Source organism: Solanum pennellii, chromosome 12, assembly GCF_001406875.1.
Source record: "Solanum pennellii chromosome 12, SPENNV200".
NCBI classification, from domain to species: Eukaryota; Viridiplantae; Streptophyta; class Magnoliopsida; order Solanales; family Solanaceae; genus Solanum; species Solanum pennellii.
Window position 1 is genome coordinate 35,944,884 of NC_028648.1, and position 22,463 is coordinate 35,967,346.

Consider the following 22,463-nt stretch of genomic DNA (forward strand, 5'->3'; position numbering starts at 1 on the left):
CTTTCTAGAATTGAAGAAGAAGAGAAAGAAGAGGGGGAGAATTTAGGTTGATTCTTTATTTTATACAAGTTTTGGTTACAGCATTTATCCAAGGTATGTGAAGCTTATTCATCCATGGGCTCTTTCACCCATGGAGCCCCCATAGTTTCCGCCAATTGTGAATCCAAATACCCCAATCTAGCTAGGGTTATGATTGCATTATGAGTAGGGCTTGATTGTGACTCCAATCTAGTGGATAGAATTCAACTATGTTTGAATTATGTTTTTTTGATGATCACCTAATATAAGTTGATGAAGGTGGTATTTTTGGATTTATGCCAATAGAGGTAATGTTGAAGGTTCTAATGTGATCTTCATATTTCAATTGTCTTGAATACTAATTCATCATATAAATATGAATTGACCTAGACTTGATCGACTAGGAAGTATATCGCCTTGTAAAGTTGTAATTTAACCTTTATGATCAATTGAGACTTGAATAACCTTGTAATGAATGATGTGATCAAATTACAATGAAACCCAGGTATAGAGAAGAGATTAAGAAAGAAACATTGAGAGTAGGGTTTGTGATCACGATGGCTAGGGCTTTAGGGTGCGGATAATGTGATTTCTTAGTGATGCTAAGGCTGTGAGAGTAATGTATAAATAGACTAGAACTCTAATAGGTTGGATTGTGGTTAAAGGTATATGCTAACCTAACCTAACTAGGAATGCTTGCTAGATAAAATTGATAGAATCACTAGAACATGGATTGATTGTCAAGGACATACTTCCGTGCAAGATGAGTGTTAAGCAAAGGTTAACAAGTAAACCTAGGGGTGTATGCTTAGCTATAAGTGGATATTGTAAATGATATAGACTGTAACACAAGATAGGGTCCGGACTCCAAGAAGAAAGGAGAGACACACCTAGTTGATGTGAGCACTATCCAAGTTAAAGGGGGAACTCTTACGTAGTAGAGTGTGGTTTTCCCAAAGTTAGGTCTCATGAGATGGGATCCTTCATACGGTTGAGTTAAGTTTCCTAGTAGAGATATCCATATCCTATGAACTAAGAAATGCTTGAGAAGCATCTCATAGTGTTCAAATCATAAATAACTAAGACTTACTTAAGGGAGTAACTCATAGTGTTAAAAAGTGTAGATGAACTTAGACATACCAAAAGTGGTATATCTTAGTATTCAAAAGGATAGGTGGATTTAAACATGCTTAAAATAGTATCTCATATGGTCCATGAGAAGAATGAACTTATACATACTTAAAGAAGTATCTCTTGAGGTTCAACTTAGTAATTAACTAAGATGTTTTTAAGAGAGAGTACCTCATAGGGTTTTAAATATAAAGAGAGGAACTAGGTTCCAACACAAGAAGTACTAGTAAGTGGATCTAAAAGTAATACTTAACATGATTAGTATTATGGGATGCTATGAGTGCATTGCACAAAGTATGACTTTCGGTCATTAAAGAGAAGCCTTGAGATAGGATAGGACTAGAGTTACCTTTCCTAGTTATAGTTGACTAAAGGTAAGAGATTCCTTTAGTAAAGAGAGTGAAGTTAATAATGAGGCCAAAATATTGTGGATATGACTAGGATGACTTCAAGTCAATGATTAGTGTTGAGGGTAGTATGGCATGCCTTTCATGCATTGCACAAGTGAGTCTTGGGGTTAATTAGAAGTATGGTACCCTTATGGCATAGAAAATCTTTAGAGTTAGCCATGCATGTATACTATCATTAAGATGACTAAAAAGGGATACTTGGCTTGGATAGTATTATGGGATGCTATTCTTGCTTTGCACTTGTATACTTTTGAAGTTACTTGAGAACGGTGTTATCATGATATGGATGACCAAGGGTCAGTTATGTTGATATGATTATGACTTATCGCATATGCTCATCAACTATGTCTTATGTTGAGTTATATTCATATGAAGCTTATGTTTGAGACTATGCTATGATTATAATGTTTATGTTATGACTATGTGATTAAGTTTTATGCTTATGTCTTATGTTGACTAACCATTTGAGATGCTCTTATGATGTTGTGCTAGCTTTCATACTTAGTACCCTTTGTACTAACGCATATTGCCTACCTTTTAACCAAATGTAGGGTTGGAGATTTGAGTTGCTATTGGAGGCTAGACTTTCAAGGATCTAAGGAAGATTGAAGATCTTGGTGAGTCCTCATAGCTTCGAGGACAACATCCACTTACCTTTACATTTACTTTTATGTTTGAGACTTTGTATGGGCTGCGTCCCAAAGTTCAATATTCATGTCAAGTTAGATGCTTTGAGACAAAAGATTTAGAAAAGTCTTCCGTTTGCAATTTATGAAAATGATTTAGATTGTATATCTTAAAGTTTTAAATTCTTCCACATTTTATGATGTCTTATGTTATTAATATGCTAAGGTCTTTTGAGAGACCTTCGGGGAAAGTACATCATGTTACGACTTGGGGATGCTCTCGGGTCGTGACACACGGTGAGAATGGTTGTATACATTCACAGGCGATGCTCTTGTGTCTGTTAGAGATAATGCACAAATTTGTTTCATCGACTACAGTCTCCTTCAACTACTCAAAGGAGAATGTCCAAGATGCATCATTCTCGTTGTCCCTGACACAAAAGGCAATTGGATAAACATGATTCTCTGTATCTTGCACAACAATGCTCAACAACACACCCTTGTATTTACCATGTAAATGAGAGCCACCAACCAGAATTACCTTTCTCATGTGGGAAAATCCCATTAATGCAAGCACCAAAGTCCAAGAATAATATATGAACCTCTAACTATCCTTGTTTACCGTGATACTATAGCTAGAATCAACATTAACAGTCTCGAACATGTAAGAAAAAGCTGGTAAGCATGCATATTCGTTCTTCGCTATCCCTCAGACCATTTCCTTGGCAACCACACCTCCCTTCCAACATTTCCAATAACTTAGACTACAAAGAAAATAATCAAGCATATATCATTTAATTTCTTTAAGATTTGGATTCTTGCCATCACGATATATATTTCCACAAAGTGAAATAATGACTTTGATTGAAATTTTTTCTATGGCTACTGTTGGCATGTTCAATGCCATAACGATTTTCACCACTATACTTGTAGATACGAAATCTATTTGAACGCTCATGTTCCTCGCCCGCAGTATCTATGCACAATTGTGGGACATACATTTCACCTTTAAGTATTTGGTACAACTCTTCACAATAGTAAAATCAAAAGACTTACTTGCCGCCGCTTTGGCTAATAACAATTGCAACTCATTCTTGTTACTGGAAGTTTGATTTATGCATAAATTAGTTTCGTCGAGGAAGGAATGGTTAGATTGTGATCCCAATTCCCCTTCTCCCTGTATTTTTCACAATGTTCGGGTTCGGAATCTTCCGCATCTAATGGATGATATTCCACATTAATTGGATCATCATGTATATTCATTGAATAATCACCCAAACTCTCATTTGAATTATCACTAATTAAGCTTTAGTTTGAATGATCGCTCAATCTTTCATTTCTAATTGAATCATTGTCATCGTTAAATGAATTCGTTAGTTCAATTGGAGGCCTTACATTGTCGATTTTCCTCAATGTAATCCTAAAGCCATCAATACCAATATCTAACATGTAGAAGTTCATGTGCCTATCATTTTTTAAGAATGTGGGATGTATTTTCCCCTCCTATTCATTTGATAGCTATTGACCAAGTCATTTGACTCGCAAATTAACTCACCGACCTCAACTACGCTTGCAATCTTATCGTCATATGAACCATTGCGAAGCAATGCAATGGGTACATTTTTCTTATTAAAAGATTTCTGATACAACCTTTTGGGAGTCTACTCCCATACTCCCAATATAATCACCACCAGCGGTAACAATTTCACTACTAGTATTATGGACTACGATACTAGATTACAATATATGTCTTTAACGATCGATGAGGTATGACATCCCTACAAAATGCGACAGTATGAGATCCGGATTCAAAATTTAGCTCTTGCAATGGTAAAACATATTTTAAATGCTTTTCAATTACTAAAATGTATCTATTATTGAGTTATCAGTCATTTTGGAAGCTTTCTCAAATTTCTAAATGGCAGAAAAATAATTTTGAAGTCTGATATTTGAAAGAAAATGGAGTAGGAGATGATGATTTTACATTGGAAATGGATATTATGATCGAAAAACTCGTCAGAAATCGACAACACTACAAATGAGCTGATTGTTTCCCGTTGGGTTGGAGACTTTTTTTCTAATATAAATTTTTACATTGAAAATAGATATATTACTTTCTATTTGTTGGAAAAGAAGGATGATCAAAGTGGAGATATGAAAACTTAGTGAGCTCTTTTGTAAGTTCTAAGTAGGGACACTGGTGATGTCATAATTAGTGATTATATCACTAATTTTTCATGACTTGTGTCTTAGTGGGTATGCGCTTTTCTGTTTTGACTTTTTTTGCTCTAGAGTTGGTAAGAACCCCTCATTTTATTTTGCTATTTTGCCATCTTCAGTAATAGACAAGTATCTTATACCGTGATTATGTCAAAGGACACAATTTCTTATCTCTTGCCACCGAAATATGCAAATTTGAGATGACACAGTTTTTACTGTAATTCTTCATGACGGCGAATCACAAGTATGGCAGAATCAGGTAAGAATTGATTATACTAAACTCCTTTTTAATATACTACTACTTCCTAGTTTTTTTTCTTTTCTAATGAATACCTTTATTGCTTATGGCTTTGGATAATTAGTGTGTTTTGATATTTGTGAAGTTGTTTAACGTTGTAGCTGTTGCGTTTTAATTGTCAGTCCTACAATCTTGTTTGTTGGAATTCCAGATTTGATGGTTTCGTTAGTGTTTTATACTTCACTTCTGTCGGAGTTTAGATTTTAATATGTTGGGCTACTGTTTTCAGGTCTGATTCCCTTCTGGAAGGTTTGTACTTATAAATAGTAAGTTGCAACATACAGATAGAGGTTTAGAGTCTATGAGTCTAAATTGTGCTATTACCTATATAAACATTTTTCTTGATTTTTTTACATACGCAGAGTGTGTACGTGGTGGTCGAGCCAATAGGGTTGAAGACATCTGCCTTTCGTACTTAGAGGACCAATTACCATGCCTAGAATGAGTGGACCATATCACCTAGTCACTTGTATAACTTACTTGTTTCTTGTATTGGTGAAAAAGATCTGTTAACCTAATAACTTGTATGTGCTTGAGTTTTCTGAACAATTTTGGATTCATATGCAGTTTTTGGATAATATATAGGCAAAAAGGGAAACTCTCCTAAATCAGTTGATAGACCTCCAAGTACGGATACGAGTTCCAGGGTTTTGGCTAAAAATGATTCAGATATTTAAAAATAGAGTTATATGTCTTAAGTAGTGAGACATTATGAGGAAAACATACAAGGTATTATGTGGAAAAAATATTGGTCAAGAGGAAAATTCTTGAAGGTGATACAAGGAGAGCAATCTTGAAGCTTCGTTATCTGAATTTTCAGCTGAGAAGAATGTCTTTAACATCTTGTTTAACCCAAATATGTCCAAATCTGCTGTCCGCAATTTGGAGGTGATTGGACAATGGAGTAACAAGTGCTAAGGACCAACTACTGAGAATTTATTCCTTGTTATCGTAATTTGGCATTTAATAGCTTTGTGATCAGTAGTATTTACAAAAAAATGCCACCTTGTGGTCCTACAGATCCTAAATTAGGGAGGGCCATATTTTCCCTTTTCTGTTATCCTTTATAAAAAGATTTAGCAGTGAATATCCCTCAACTCTTGGAAACATATATCAGGAACATTAGGAGAAATATTGACACCTGAAAAACATCTCACTGTGAAAAATAAGCAGATAAATAACTAGACCTAATGGTAGGAACTAACTGCAATTTGATCAACTTAGTACTTACTAATATTTCTACTTCTAGCAGCTTATGTTTGATTTTTGAAGCATAACATTTGAAGCTACGCATCATTAGATAGTGAGGAATTACTAGAAAATGCTTCTTTTGGTATGCTTCCATCTCTCTTCGATTGAACATATCTTCTTTTGGATCTTGTAGAGGATAGGGAATGAAGAAAAAAGGGAGATAAAGAAAGTAAAATACAGTAGTATCACTCTTGTCTATTCTTTCTGGAAAGGAAGCTAAAGGTGGAATCGGTTTCTTAATGTATTTACAGTTTATAAAATTTCCTACATTACACATGAAAAATTTAGATTTCATCCAACCTCTTTTTTTACAGGGTAAGTAACAGTCTATAAATCATCAACACGAAGTGTTAAAAGCCAAAAACAAACCACCTAAGTCCTATATCATCTTATAAGAACCCTAGGGTGTCTATAACAGAAATTGGATCATCTGTACATGCTAATTTGCACCAATAACAGATACAAGAATACGATTCATCTTCATCCTCTGTTAGGAACAACTAGTATCTTCAAAACACCTGGAATTCCTTCCCTTCTATATTGTCCACCAAATTGCTATTGGGACAATTCTCCATTTATCTTTGTTTGTGCTGCTATTCCCCTTTTATGTTCCAGCTCATCAGTGCATCAGATATTCTACCTGGCAGTGTCCACCTAAGACCTCTAAACCTTATGAATGAATTCCATAATCTGCTGGTCATCTTGTAATGTAGAAACAGATGTTCGACTGTCTCTGGATTTTGCCTACAAAAATAACGTCTTGAGGAGAAATGAATTCCCCTTCTCTTGGGATCTGAGTTGAAACTGAGTCATTCATCACCAAGTAGAAGTGTAGTTTTACACTCCATATTAATTCCACTTGATTCAGATCTTTGTTAGCAGAGCATACTGTAAAAAATACCTTAACTGAATACTCCACCTGAGTGTGTCTTCCTTTTTGCCTGTATTCCATTGTATTGATCTGATGTGCCATAGAAATATGCCCGAGTGTCTATTTCCCAGTCTTATATCAGTCTTCTGAAAGTCAAGTTCCATCCCTGTGTGGACCTAACTGCTACTGTTTGGTAACAACCTTTTCTTAGTTTGCCAACTTTAAGGATACACACATATCAGTGAGAAGCAGTCTTCTTTACCTTCTTTAGTTTAAGAAAAATATGTATCTCATGGTATGAATTTCAGAGATCTGCATGAACATGAGGTTACAATTTCTTGTTTTTAGGCTGAGAAGGTTTTACTTTAGCAACACACAGAAAACCCATATCCTGTTGCCTTTACTGTCGTCCACCAATTCTGTGAAAGATTATCATAACACTTTAATAGGTTCTTCCTAAAAATAGTTTTTTTCCTCAGAAATTATTGATGTGTGCTTATATGTTCTGCGCACTTCGAACATTGGTTCTGAGGAGCCGTAATTGCTGCACTGGAAGATTTTAGCAACTGTTTCTATTTCATGTCCCAGGATACAACACAAATGATTTGGTTCAGGAAGGCCGTTTTAGGTGGTTAAGACCTGCAGAGGTGCTCTTCATACTACAGAATCATGACGATCGCCAACTTGCGCATCAACCACCTCAAAAGCCAGCTAGTAGTCTCCTCACTCTTTATATTTTTGCTCCCATTTCATTAAGATGAACAATATCTATTCATAATAATGACTCATTTTCTAAAAAAACATATCTAGTGGTAAGCTCCTTGCGTCAGAATAACGCTGTGTTATCTTCTTCTCCCACTGCTTTCTTACAGAAGTGCTGTTATCAACAGGTGGATCTATGTTTCTCTTTAATAAGAGGGTCCTCAGGTACTTCCGTAAAGATGGTCATAGTTGGCGTAAAAAGAAGGATGGAAGGACTGTAGGAGAGGCACATGAGCGGCTTAAGGTAACAATTGATGGACAATATCATGTTTATTGAACAATGCAAAAAATTTGTTGTAATATTTCACGTGGAGGGATGTGTGAGTCACCTCAGCTAGGGAATTTTTTGTTGGTTGATTCTCTTAATGAACTCTTGAAAAACAAGAAAGAAAGAGAATAAGCCTATTATGTTCATGTTTTAGTCTCCCTGATATTTGTCATTAGGTGAGAAGTTTTGTGTTTCTCTCTTCTGCTGCAGGTTGGAAATGCTGAAGCCCTAAATTGTTATTATGCACATGGTGAGAAGAACTCTAATTTCCAGAGGCGCAGCTATTGGATATTGGATCCGTGAGTTTACTTGCTGTAGATCTGTTATATAGTCACATGCTTCTTTCGCTGGATCAGTTTAAGAAAGATGTTCAAACTCCTTGGGAGTTTGGGGCACCTGAATTCATAAGGAGCACACATGAGCAATTTAACTAAAATTTAAGGGACACCTTTACTTTCATCTCTCTCTCTTTTACATAAGTGGGACCGGGAACTGATTGTTTTTCCTTTATTTGATCTACTTTACATGTTTTGCAGTGCCTACGAGCACATTGTTCTGGTTCACTACAGAGATATAACTGAGGTCAGTCTTCAGGAATCCAATTGTACAAATATCCCATTTCCTGACATGACTCTTGCTACTAATTTAACTCTATTTTCATCAAGACAACAATGAAAGGCTTCCTGCTAAGTTAACCTTTAGTATCTTAGTTTCAAGCTTTGCTTCTTTTTAATTGTTCTGTATGTTTTCATGTCAAAGCTGCTAACGATTTGACACTGGACTGGTGAAGTTTCTGTAATTGCTTTCGGCATTGCAATGCTATACTAGTAAACTTATACTTGTTTGGTGTAGCGTAATTACGCAGTTTGTTAGCTACAGCTGGAATACATCAGGATCTAGTTTGTTTAGTTATTTGATCAGCCTTACCAGCACTAGTTTCACTTATGGCCCTAGGGGAGGCAGATTGCAGCATTCATGTCACAGTCATCTCCAATTTCCTCTACTTTCCCTCTGAGTCCCAGCTTATATTCTACTCAACATCCAGGCTTCAATGTTCCTGGTAGTGAATCTTATCAACAATACCAGGATGAATCTAGACCTGGATATGGAGAAATTTGTTCTGATGCAGTTATCCATAGTAATGGGATGAATGTCTCGGACATCACCAGGATGATGGAGGGGGTGAGCAACTCACCGAAGGTTGAGATAAGTCAAGCATTGCGAAGACTTGAGGAGCAGTTAAATTTAAATGATGACAGCTCGTCGGAAATTTATTCACTCTATAGTGAGATTGAGAACTCAAATGATGCTGAAAATGTCGTGCATGACAAAAGTTCACTTGTCCAGATCCAGGACAATTCAAATAATTTTCTGTTCCTGCCTCATTCAGGTTTTCTGTCATTTTTCGCTCCTCGAGATTATTATTAGATGCAGATATACATCTTATATTATATGTCTCTACATTGAATTCTTGTTTTAATCATGCAAACTCGACATTCAGAGATTTCTTCTTTCCTAGTGCTTTGATGCGAACAAGGTGAATATTTTGTTAATTTGGTTACTGCACTAGGTTTTCGTGTTCTTATACTTGAAACTGTTATTACTCAATACCCGATTGAGAGTCTTAAGTTTGAATTCCAGTCCTTTTGATAGCTTGTTTGAGAAGTAGTCCTCAAAAGAATTCCTCCACCTTTTATTTTTCCTAGTTATTATATTTCTGATGAGTATTGACTGATAATTTGTTCTGCCAACTTAGTCACGAGTTAGATAACTGAGGCCGTTTAGTTGTTTCCTAGACTGTTCCCTCGTGGTTGTGAAAATGCTTTTTGAACATATGACTTGTCATAATTTTTGGAAGATAGCAAATCAATGAAGTGTACCTCTTTTTTCTAAAGTTTTATTTGTTTTTAGTTATCTACAAATAATTCTTTAAGTGAAACCTTTTTGGTTTCGGATAGCATCAACAGCGGTGACAAGATGCTGTTGCTGGACATTGACATATACTGCTATATCCAAGACTTTCTATCTGCCTTTTCTTGAGCGCTCATGCATTCTAAATTAGTAGCAGCAAGTACTAAGAACTCATGTATTTCTAATTTAGAAGCAGAAAAATACTAAGGAATACTGATAATAGTAGTGTCATTTATAGGTGAGAGCAGTGAATCTCGGGATCAGCTTTTGAACCTGGATGATAGCATGTGGAAAGAGATGCTGGATCACTGCAGGAGCTCTCCGGCTTCTCAGCCACAAGCCAAATGTTTTGAAAAGTTGGACGAGAATGTGAGGAAGTGTCTTTGTAATCAACTTTTATATATTATGCCTGTTCTTTTATTTGCGTTTGAAAAGTTGGACGAGAATGTGAGGAAGTGTCTTTGGATTTAACTTTTATATATTATGCCTGTTCTTTTATTTGCATGGTCACTTGCACCCATGTGTCATTAGGACTATTGAGTCCTTGCTTCTTGTCACTGCAGATGATGCTGTGTAAGATTACTGAAGTGTTCATGTGCTCAAAGTGGCTCAATAAATATATAAACCATATATGATAATATTTCTTGGCCTTCCCCAATAATTCTTCTGCCTCTGATAACCATGTAATTCAATATTAGCTTCATTCTCTATCTTCTGGCTAACGTCTCCACTCACTCAGGGAATGCTACAAACTTCGTCAGGAAGTGAACCAATAGAAGCAATAAAAAGCGATAGGTGGCCTATAATTGGTGGAAAGGAAGCTCTGAAATGTAAGCTCCCTTTGAAAATCCAGATGATTCTTTCTCGATAAGTTGGAAAATTCAGATGATTAATTATATCTTCTACCTAGAATCTTGCATTATATCTTAATCTCAGAAAAGAAGCCCCTGTTCCTACGTAGGTTCTGTGACAAATCTTAAGCAAGTCGACGATTTCAAGTATATTGGATGTGCACAAATAAATGCTTTTGGATCCTATCCTGACCAGTGTACAACAATATTTGACCAAGATCAGATTGGAATTTCTTCTGAAACTAATATGAGCTTAACAATTGTCCAGAAGCAGAAATTTACTATTCATGATATATCTCCTGATTGGGGTTATGCATCTGATGCAACAAAGGTATGCTTCAGGATTTAGTGGTTCTTTTACGTGGTTAATGTTGAACATATTGACTGTCCAATTTTTGTCGTGTTGAATATTTCTTTTCAGCTTATGCAAGTTATGCCAACATCATATCTGCCTCCTTATATACATTTTAGGCCATTGCAATAATTTTAGTTCAGTTTTATGCTCTAACAAAGCAATTCTTGAAGTTCATGAGTTGTTTTCCAGCAAGTTAATTCCATTATTACTGCGGACAATCTTTTTTCTCTCCATTGCTTACAAATGCTTGAAATATTTAACCAGCTTTGGTAACCAAATCACGGTGACTAAGTCAAATATAATTTGTTAACCTTAGAGATGTGCAATCTCAAGCTCCGTGATCTTTGACTTCATTTGTAGAGATCAAACTTGTAAATAAATTGACTTCATTGTCAAAAGATCTGGCATATCTGAAATTTGTGTTTTGATGAAATCTCTTCCAAGTCCACTTCTGGGTACCTTATTCTTCTGAATATCCTGAAAGTCCTGGGAAATCAGATGTTCTGTTTAGGATGTTGTGAAAGTTTAATTTTGTCAGGATGTTTCATTATCCAGTTATTTGAACTTCAATCTATTTGGTGCAGGTAGTTATAATTGGATCGTATCTCTGCAATCCATCAGAGTACACGTGGACTTGTATGTTTGGTGATACTGAAGTTCCTGTTCAGATCATTAAGGACGGTGCCATCCGCTGCCAGGCGCCTCCTCACTTGCCAGGTAAAGTCGCACTTTGTGTTACTACTGGCAATAGGATACCTTGCAGTGAAGTAAGAGAGTTTGAATACCGTGCTAAGTTTGATGATCGTGGTCAAAATGTTGTACCTGAAGTCGGAGGAGCTTCTAAGAGTTCGGAGGAACTGTTGCTACTTGTCAGATTTGTGCAGATGCTTCTATCTGACTCATCAGTGCAGATAGGAGATGGTTCTGAGTCGAACAATGATATCTTGGAGAAGTCCAAAGCAAGCGAAGATTCATGGAGCCAAGTTATTGGATCTCTTTTATTTGGCACTTCAACATCAACCGTAACCATTGATTGGCTTCTACAAGAGCTTTTGAAAAACAAGTTGCAACAGTGGCTTTCATCCAAATTGCAAGTAAAAAATAACGAAATGGTTTATTCCTTGTCCAGGAAAGATCAAGGAATAGTGCACATGATTGCTGGCCTGGGGTTTGAGTGGGCTTTGCACCCAGTTTTAAATGCTGGAGTAAGTGCTAACTTCCGTGATATTCGTGGCTGGACTGCCCTGCACTGGGCTGCACGCTTTGGAAGGTAACTAAAATAGCATTTTTTTTGTTTGACTAACTGCTGGCTTCGCTGTCCATTATATGCTTGGTACTCAATTAACAAAATAAACAACAACATACCCAGTGAAATCCCACAAGGTCCAAGAATGGAATGTGTGCAGACCTTACAACTACCTCGTGAAAATAGCAGACCTTATTACTACGTCGTGAACGTAGAGGCTGTTTCTGAAAGACGGTCGGCTCAAGTGCAACAAATCTAGGTATAAAGAAGGAAAAAGTGAAGAAAATATAGCAAAGTAACACTGCAACGTCTACCAGAAAGGAGCCAAAAGCAACGAAAAAATAATGTGATAATCAAAACAAAATAAACGACATACTAGGATAGATTATTTAAATCAATAATAGGTAATGATAAAAATATAAAACACGGGCTACAATAATCCAACTAGTACCATGGCAAACACTAGCCACCCTAAGAAAAACAAAACTATACTACACTACCTACTAACTTTCTAGCCTAATACGTATCATCCACACCCTATTATCTAAGGTCATATCCTCGGGAACCTTAAGATGTGTGATATCCTGTTAATCACTTTTCCCCGATATTTCTTTAGTCTATGTTACAGTCTTTTGTTGAATTTGGTCTCCCATTACTATCGTCTTTGTTACCAGGTTGTTATGGTGCCATGTTAAGGATCTAGTTATCAGATGCAACAATATGAAATTAGATGTTTCTTCCTACAACCTATGGTTCTGGTTTGTTAAGAGAACTTGCAATTTCTTGAGTTAGAAGTACTCAAAAACTTGAATTATTTCTACTTATCATTTAAGTGAATTCAAATAACTCTAAATACAACACTGGTGGACTAACACGGACTCTTCACTTCTGTTGCCACACTTGCCGCACATGTGTTGGGTTCTCCAAGAATACACTACTTTTGGTGAATCCGACACGCACCCTTTGACATTTTTGAAGAGTTCGAGCAACATAGCTGGTGGATTAGCCACCCATCTAAAAAACAAGAAAATAACTTCCTACAACAACTGAAATGAGAAAGTGGAGGAATAACCTTCTTACTGCAACAACTGCTACATAGGAATAGGAAAAATAAGTAACTTAAAAGCTATAGTAATCTACTGCAAACAAAACTGCTACAGAGAAATAAAAACTAAAAAACTTATAAGCTGAAGTAATCTACTTTTAATTTCCTTAAGCGTGAAGTGTGGATAGTGTAGTTCCCTCTTTTCTGAAAAGTTCTTCCTCATCGTATATAGAGTCAATCCAAAAATAATTTCTTGCATTGATTACCTCGAGTAAATGGTTCATTACAAGTTGAAACAAAGTCTCTTAAGTTGTCTTTCCTCCATTTCTGATTTAGTCAGTTTCTTCACAAATTTGACATGTTGTTGAGGTGAGAGATCTATTGTCTTTAATCTCAAGCATCTAACAATTGTGAAGAAATGGGTTGTTACTTGCGTTCATAAAGGCGGGATAAACTCATTGACGTCGCCAAATTTGGAGGGTTATTCAACTAAACCCCAAATGTTATATAATCACTAGACCACTGATATACAATTCTATTTTTGCGATTGTGAGTGTACTAGACCACAAAATTGACTACTAAAACTTTTCTTAGTAATCTGCCACAGACTCGATCGAGCGTAACTTAGCCAGTTCTCTCAATTTCCGACTTCTGATTGGTGGCCCAAAACGAAGGTTATAATTACGTTTGTATTCACCCCAAGATGGCCGAGGCATATCTGTCTCTTGTTAAAGAAACTGTGAGAAATATTGAAAGAAAATATTATTGAATTGTTGTATTACATTATTACATAGAACCCTATTTATAGACACTACAATCCTTTACCAAGTATGAAACGACTTACTATTCCTATTCCTACTCTATTACTTTTTCTCTTCTTATTTCTATTTTAAGTAAGATTATATATACCTATTCCTATTCTATCATTCCCCCTCAAGCTGGTGCATACATGTCATATGCAGGGGTCGAACCCCCTTCGGCGGAAAATTATATTATTTATACATGATTACAATAATTTTATATGTATATATAGTAGATGTTCGAACTCCCTTCGGCTACTTCATGTGTCTATTTCTACAGATTTTGAACCCCCTTATTGAAAATTCGGACTTCCCCTCTAGTAATATGTACCTAGCTTGGTACACATAATTAATATGAGGGTCGTTGAGGGGCTTGGTGAGATATCTACCATGATCATTAGGGTATATCCCACCCAAAACACCAGACTTAACACTAAATTTGGTGTGAGCACTATTTTTGGTGTAATCAACTCCAACTTATTACACCAAAAGGAATATTTTTCTCTCTCTTCATTATTATATTATTATTTATAATTTCATTTATCATAAAATAAATTCTTTCTAAAACATTCATTATATATAATTCATATTATTTTCTTTTATATCCAATTATAATTTATAGTAGAATTAACATAATTTTTTTTGAAGTAATATATAGAAAAATTAATTTATCAAAAAGCTAAATTCTATATCTAAAATTAATATTATAAAAATATTACATAAAAATTAATTAATATACGAGATTTAATTAAAATATAGCGTTTATCTAATGTTTGATTAAAAGTTTGTGTAATGAGATCATATTAAAATATTCAAAAATTGATTTGGTGTGATGAATAGTGTTACACCAAATTTGGTGTACCACTATTCACACACCAAATTTTGTGTAAAAATGTGTGTGGGTTTGAGTTAAAAACACCAAATTTTACACCAAATATAGGATTTGGTGTGGGTCGGAGATGGCCTTAGACTTCACAAAATTGATAGTTAATCTCAATGTGTTTAATCTTCTCATGAAATATTGAATTTGATGCATAATGTCAATCAATTTTAATGTGATTGGTCTTCTCATGAAATACCAGATTTGATGCACAATATCAATACTGAAATACAGTGTTGAACTTCCCAAACTAAGCTTGAAAAAATTGTTGCATTCCATAGAGTGACTTACGTAATCGACATACAAGGATACTAAACTCTGCCTGAGCAACAAAATTAGGTACTTGCTCCATATGGACTTCTTCACACTACATCGTCGACAAAAAGTGCTCTAACTACAACAAATCTTCATTATTTTCAACTAGGTCATGACTAAACTGCACCCGCTAGAGCTCTCAATATGGGCTAGCCCACCCCATCCGGGCTAACCCATGAAGGTTTTGACATTTTACGGGCAAGGTCAGGGTAGCCCTTTTTTGGTGTGGGCCAGAAAACGACCGGCCCAACCCACAATTACGTGGGCTACAGGCTTGTCGGGCCAGCCCATTTTTTAAGAAATTATATTATTTTTAGAATTATTAAATTAAATTATAATTTAAAAATATTATCATAAATATCGACAAAACAATATAACATGATGTTAATGTTATTACTTTTAAATCAAATCCAAAAATAAAATTGTGTTTATAATATTTATTAAGTTTTTTTTTCCAAGTAAAAGTACAAATATCTAAATAGAAATATGAATTTAATTGTTTTGAGTTTAGACCTCTTTAATTTTAAATTTTAATATTATCTTATATTTTTAATTAATTTTTATTGGTCCGCGGGCTGACCCTATCGATATCTCTCAAGCCCCACAAATCAGGATGCTTATTCAGGCTGGGCTCCAAAGCCCTTTTCTCAGATGGGCTCCAATAATCATAGCCCAGCCCTATTAAATCCTAGGTTAAGCTAGGCCGGCCCAACAGGCCTAGCCCATATTGACGGCTCTAGCACCCGCCAAGAAAAACACCGGTTTTTAACCTGGTTTATAACCATTGAACCGCTGAACCTGGCTCCATCATGAATTGACTCTGGTACCATGTGAGAAATATTGGAAAAGAATATTATTGAATTGTTGTATCTAACATTATTATATAGAGAACCTATTTATAGACAGTACAATACAATCCTTTACCAAGTAGTAAATGACTTACTATTCCTATTACTTTTTTGATTCCTTTTTCTATTCTACGAAGGATTTTATATATTTATATATATATTCCTACTCTAACAGAAACCAAAGCTATGCATTGCCCTCTTAAATGAAAAGAAGTAAGTCCAACACTTTCTTCGTTCGGAGTTTGTTGGTGTCAAAAGAAGTGTTCACATCTGCTCAAGAGACCATTAAATTATGGGAAATCCATCTTCGCGTGTCGAGGAGCGATGAAACTTCATCCTTCTTCTGTCCCAGACCCTTTTACCCTTCCAACCGCGATTCTTGTTTGTTCAGTTTAATTGACCTTTGAATTTGCTAAATCCTTTTAGAGTGCGTCCGAGGGAACATTTGTTGCTTCATGTCTGGCTAAATTAACGATGTTCTTCTTTGAACAAGCTCACATATTGTGCTAGTTGATGTTGATTTTGGTCTCCCCATAACTCCTGTCTCCATTCACAAGGTTAAGTGGAATTGGATTGTATCTCTATATTTTTGGTGTAAAGAGATATGACTAGAGGATCCAGATCAACTTTTTGATCAACTCTTAGAATTCTTAGGATCCTTGTAAGTATTTTGCTCTATGTTTATTTCTTTCTGATTTTCTTAAGGTCCCAAGCATATCCTTATTGCTAAAGAATACAATGTTTACCAATTCTCAGAAAACAATCCTGTCTCCAGTACCAAGTTGTTACGGTCCAGTTTTAAAGATCTAGTTATTGAATGCTGCAATATGAAATTTAATGTTTACTTCCTATGATCTATGATGTTGTTTGTTAAAAGAGAATTGAGGATCTCTTGGGTTTGAATTACCCAAAAACTTGACTAATCTTTTGCTTATCATATCATTGAATTCAAATAACACTAAATACAACACGGGTGGATTAACTACTCATCTAAAAACAAGATAATAACTTCCTACTACAACTGAAATGAGAAAATGGGGAAATAACCTCCTTACTGCAACAACTGCTACACAAAAATAGGAAAAATAAATCCTTCCTCCGTCCCAATTTATGTGACACATTTCAGATTTTGAGATTCAAACAAGTCTATCTTTGATCGTATATTTTTCATATATCTTTTAAATATTTTGGAGTGTCAATTATTGTGACGTTACTTTTTACGTACTTTACAAATATATAAATTTTATTTCAAAAAACTTGTAAATTGTCAAACTTGAATTGTTTGACTCTCGAACAATGAAATGTGTCGCATAAATTGGGACAGAGCCAAGAGGGAGCAACTTAGAGTTTTAGTAATCTACTACAAACAACTTCTACACATAAATAAAAAGTAAATAACTTATAAGCTAAAGTAATCTACGAACTCATTTCCTTAAATCTACCATGTGTCAACCGTTGGTAGACTAAAGAGGTCCTAACAATCTACCTCTGGCTCTTCCCCTACCCTTTATAACACTACCCCTCGCACCTCCTCACTGGTGCGTCTACAACTCTCCTCTTCACATGTTCAAAATTATATTAGTCTCACTTCCCTCATCTTGTCCACCACAGAGACCATTCCCACCTTTTTTCGGATATCCTCATTTCTAGTCTTATCGTATTAAAGATATTTAGGAAGTCAAATATATTTAGAATAATGGTTTATAACCTAAAACGAGAATCAATCCCCTGGCAAAAGCCAGAATAATTGGATATGGAAGTAAGACCTATACACCCAAATATAAGGACTAATCCTAGAAAGACTAGGTGAAAAAGATGTATCAGTTCATGTAAATCCGTTAACATTGTAAATTAAGAATATAATGACTTTTTTGACCTGGAAAAAAGGCCGTATCTTACTCTATTTCCTTATGATACTTCTTACAGTATTTATTGAATGAAAATAGTGTTGTCGACAAAAGAGTGCGTAGGAAAAATAAATATGAAGTTTCTTATGAGTTGTGATACATCTTGAAGTGTTAATAAAGAAAATTGGTCAATTTTGCCAAAAAAAAAAGATTCTATAGGAAAAAGAAAGATGAAGGTTGTTGGACTCAATCTCTTGGTAAACGTCTTTATGTGAAGAATAATTACCATATTAATCTGTAAGTCTACAAAATGCGTGCAGTCATGCAGAATTTGCACTTTCAAATTCGTTGTGATTTATTGATAACATGAAAAGAATAGGTTTGAAGTACTTTATTGCACGGATTTTGATGAGAACCCCTGATGTGGCCAAACATGAAATGCTAATGTCTACCGTGTTTTGCTAGGTTTCCATGCTTGGTCTCTATACTGCCTCCAGGAACAGCGGTGAACTCTGCTGAATGTTCTGGGGGGCAAAATGAGGGATTTGTTGCTTAACCCTATAGCTTTCTTGCAATGTTTTGGAGAAGTGCAGAGAGAAGCCTGCCTGATAGGATTACTTGTTCTTATATTTGTTTTGTTCTTCACTACCATAGCTTAGTAATTATAATATTTGTTTGTCTGTTAGAACGGTCTCTATTAGATGTCTGTCTTCTTGTCTCTTTGTGTTACTGTTTGCATGTGCAGTGCAGTTGCTACGGTTATTCCTTGCAGTGTCTGATGCATTAATACATAAGCCAATTCTATTCTAACTGCTTACTTGTGTTAGGGAAAAAATGGTTGCATCACTCATAGCATCTGGTGCATTTGCTGGAGCTGTTACTGATCCGTCATCACAAGATCCGTTTGGGAAAACTGCTGCATCAATTGCTTCTAGCTGCGGTCACAAGGGAGTTGCAGGTTATCTTTCAGAGGTGGCTCTCACCAGCCATTTGACGTCCCTCACATTAGAGGAATGTGACGTCTCAAAGGGGACTGCTGATATTGAAGCAGAACAAACTATCAGTAATATAACAACCACGAGTCCTGTCACACACGAGGATCAGCTTTCTCTAAAGGACACTTTAGATGCAGTCCGCAATGCAGCTCAGGCTGCTGCTCGCATACAATCTGCATTCCGAGCACATTCATTCAGGAAGAGACGACTGAGAGAAGCTGCGCATGTTGCTACCACTTGCAGAGATGAATATTGTATCCTCTCAAACGATGTTCTTGGGCTTTCAGCTGCCTCAAAGTTGGCATTCCGTAATGTGCGGGACTATAACTCAGCAGCATTATCTATTCAGAGGAAATATCGGGGATGGAAAGGCCGGAAAGACTTCCTAGTATTTCGTCAGAAAGTAGTGAAGATACAGGTGCTTTATTTGTTTCAAAGCAGTATAGACATTCCGAACCACATTTGTAACATCCTATCTTTGAGAAACTAAAGAAGACAATCTTTTATTGAAATATGTCACCAATTTAGATGTTACATCTTTTAGCTGCCCTCATTTTTATTGAGTGGGGATGAGAGGATATTGCAGATTAGACAATAATCTGCAAGGCAAAAAGAGGTTCTGACCTTTGTGATTACCATGGCAGGCTCATGTACGAGGATATCAGGTTAGAAAGGAATACAAGGTATGTTGGGCTGTGGGTATTTTAGAGAAGGTGGTGCTAAGGTGGCGTCGACGGGGTGTTGGTCTTCGGGGATTCCGACTAGAAGATGAACCCATCGAGGAAAGTGAGAATGAAGACATTCTCAAGTTGTTCCGCAAACAGAAAGTGGATGCTGCTATTAATGAGGCTGTCTCTAGAGTGCTATTGATGGTTGACTCCCCAGAAGCACGCCAGCAATATCGACGCATTCTTGAAAAGTATCGGCAAGCTAAGGTCAGTCAATCATCCATCTAGCATCTATCATAGTATAAAAATAGTTAAATCTACTTGATCCGCTGACGTCAACAACTTTTTTTTTGGTTAATAAACAACATTTATATATTAAATTGGTGTGTTACATGCATGAGGGTAGAGCGGTCAAAATGGGTTTGGCCTGCTAGGCCGGCCCAACACAACCCTTGAATTGACTGGGGTTGAGCTTAATTTTTTCAGTCCATCTAGGAACGAGGCTCTTTAACCCAACCTCATTTAGCTCCTTAGCCTCATAGGCCCAACCGGCAAGCCTCAGAGGCCAGCCATTGACTTTAAATTTTAAAAATATTCATTATATATATATCTTAAGCAGTGTTTATTTGTTAAGATTTTGTCAATAAATATTTTTAAATTATTAATATTAAATCAAGTAACTTTTTTGCATATATTTTACATTTTAGGGCCATTGACCCTAAATTTTCTTATCAGCCCAAACTTATTACTCCGTTATATATGCCTAATTTTCCGCTTCTCCTTTATTGTCTTATTTATGAAAAAAGTGATCATGTAAGATTTTTATTTGGATGAATCTTATTAATGTTGTATCTTGGCTATTATGTTTTTGTTTTGTAAGTATTCACATGTAATTCATCAATGGATTTCGGTATGTATTGATGTCGTGTTCATCGTACATCAATGTTCGATACTCTCTATCAGAGGCCAGTATTTTCCATTTCTTGGTTGAAAGGCCAACTCGTCTCAACCCGTGGCCCGCTTAGGGTGTGTTGGACTGCTATTTTATAGGCCTTTTAACTAAAAGGGTCAGTCCATCCTACCCATTTAACTCTCTAGATCGTTAGGGTTGGGTTAAGTCGGGCCATTTTGACAGCTCTAATTCTGGATGGAGGCAGACTACTTGATTAGGCAGATACAACATTAATAAGATTCATCCGAGCAAAAAACATTACAAGATCACTATTTTCATAAACAAGACAATAAATGAGAAGCGGAAAATTAGGCATAAAACAAAAAAGTAGAAGAGGTGCCATTGGGTGATCTGAATAGGTCTATAGATATATGGTGGGGTGATAGAGAAGTGTGAGAAGAGGCTGGGGAACTGGAAAGTCAACATCTCCCCTTAGGAGGAAGACTAACACTAATCAATAGTATTTTGGACTCAACACCTACCTATATGATGTCCTTTTTCCCTATCTCTGATGGGGTCATTGAGAGATTGGATGTTCTAAGAAGAAATTTTCTCTGGGAATGGGATGCATTGATTGGGAGTAAACAAAAAAGGGGTATGGAGGTGAGGAACTTAAAAACTCAGAACCAATGTATTATGATGAAATGGCTCTCGAGATTTGCTTCTAGTGTGATAGCTCTCTCGAAAGAAGTAATCCAGTTGAAGTATGAAATGGCAGATCTTTGGACCACGAAAATGGTCACTGACACTTATGGGATCAATCTTTGGAGGTCCATCAGAAACATGTGGCCAAGCTTAGAAGATGGCAGGAAGGTACTTTTCTGGGAAGACAAATGGTTAGATCAAGCCCCCCTAAGGATACCTTTAATGATATTTACACCCTAAACCAACAACAAAGGGTCATTATGGCTGAAATTTGTTCAAATCAGGGATGGAATTTGAGCTTTAGAAGACCTTCTAATGATAGTGATATTTTGTGGTTAGTTGAGTTCTACAGCAAATTGGATCAATTCAAGGGAACTTCAAGTGACCAAGATAGATTGGACCGGAAGGGCCATAGGCAAGGTAGTTTCAGTGTGAGAGGGGCCTATAAAAAATTTAATTCTTATGATAATCAGATTAAGGACTGACCTTATGTAATATTTCTCGCTTCACTTGGCTTGTGGCTAAACAAGTTGTTTTAACCCAGGAAAATCTCATGAAAAGGAGGATACATCGAACCCCTAGGTGTTTTTTTTTTGTGAAGAAAAGGCTGAGACTGTAACCCACCTTTTTATACACTACAGGATTACCTTTCAACTATGGGAAATGTTTCTAAGTAAGAAGGGCTTTAACTGGGTAATAGATTAGACCTTGAAGATCTGGAGCAGTTAAGCTAACATGTCAGACCATAAGGACAGGTGGAAAATTATACTAGCTTGCATATGGTGGGATGCTTGGACAGAAAGAAACCTCAAGTGCCATAAGAACAAGAGCAACAATATCCAGAAGATGAAGATGAAGTGCTTAGTTTTGTTTCATTTGGTGTAAACAGTAGTATAGGGAAGATCTAGAATCAATTATGGATGTCTTAGGATCTTTATAAATTTTTGTTAAAAGGGTTGAAGATCTTCTGGATACTCCTTCTCAATTGTAATTAGGAAACTTGTTAATTGTAGGGTTTTTTTTGGAATAGAATACAAGTTGTTACCTTCTCAAAAAAATAATAATAAGATTCATAGTTTTAATAGAATAATGAGTTTGGGCTAGTAAGAAAATTTAGTGGACTAATGACCCTAAAATGTAAAAGATATGAAAAAAACTTAGAGAATTTATATTGATAATTTTAAAATATTTATTGACAAAATCTTAACAAACAGAACACTGCTTAATATATATATATATATATATATATA

The 22,463-nt window shown here is 35.9% G+C and overlaps 1 protein-coding gene across 7 annotated transcripts in view; it reads left to right on the forward strand.

Annotated features, from left to right (window-relative positions):
- Window positions 1-4,433: 4,433 nt before the first annotated feature.
- The window catches only part of LOC107007229 (calmodulin-binding transcription activator 4-like), a 24,262-nt gene continuing 6,232 nt past the window's right edge, over window positions 4,434-22,463 (forward strand). For 2 of the 7 annotated variants that reach the window (XM_027913383.1, XM_027913384.1), the window contains exons 1-12: window positions 4,492-4,664; window positions 7,414-7,539; window positions 7,716-7,831; window positions 8,066-8,154; window positions 8,392-8,437; window positions 8,810-9,245; window positions 10,005-10,135; window positions 10,506-10,596; window positions 10,728-10,948; window positions 11,557-12,242; window positions 18,781-19,366; window positions 19,593-19,883. In XM_027913383.1, the coding sequence (XP_027769184.1) occupies window positions 4,652-4,664; window positions 7,414-7,539; window positions 7,716-7,831; window positions 8,066-8,154; window positions 8,392-8,437; window positions 8,810-9,245; window positions 10,005-10,135; window positions 10,506-10,596; window positions 10,728-10,948; window positions 11,557-12,242; window positions 18,781-19,366; window positions 19,593-19,883 (2,832 nt within the window). In that variant the 5' untranslated portion in view covers window positions 4,492-4,651. The other 5 variants (XM_015205754.2, XM_015205755.2, XM_027913385.1 and 2 more) reach the window with 5 other exon arrangements.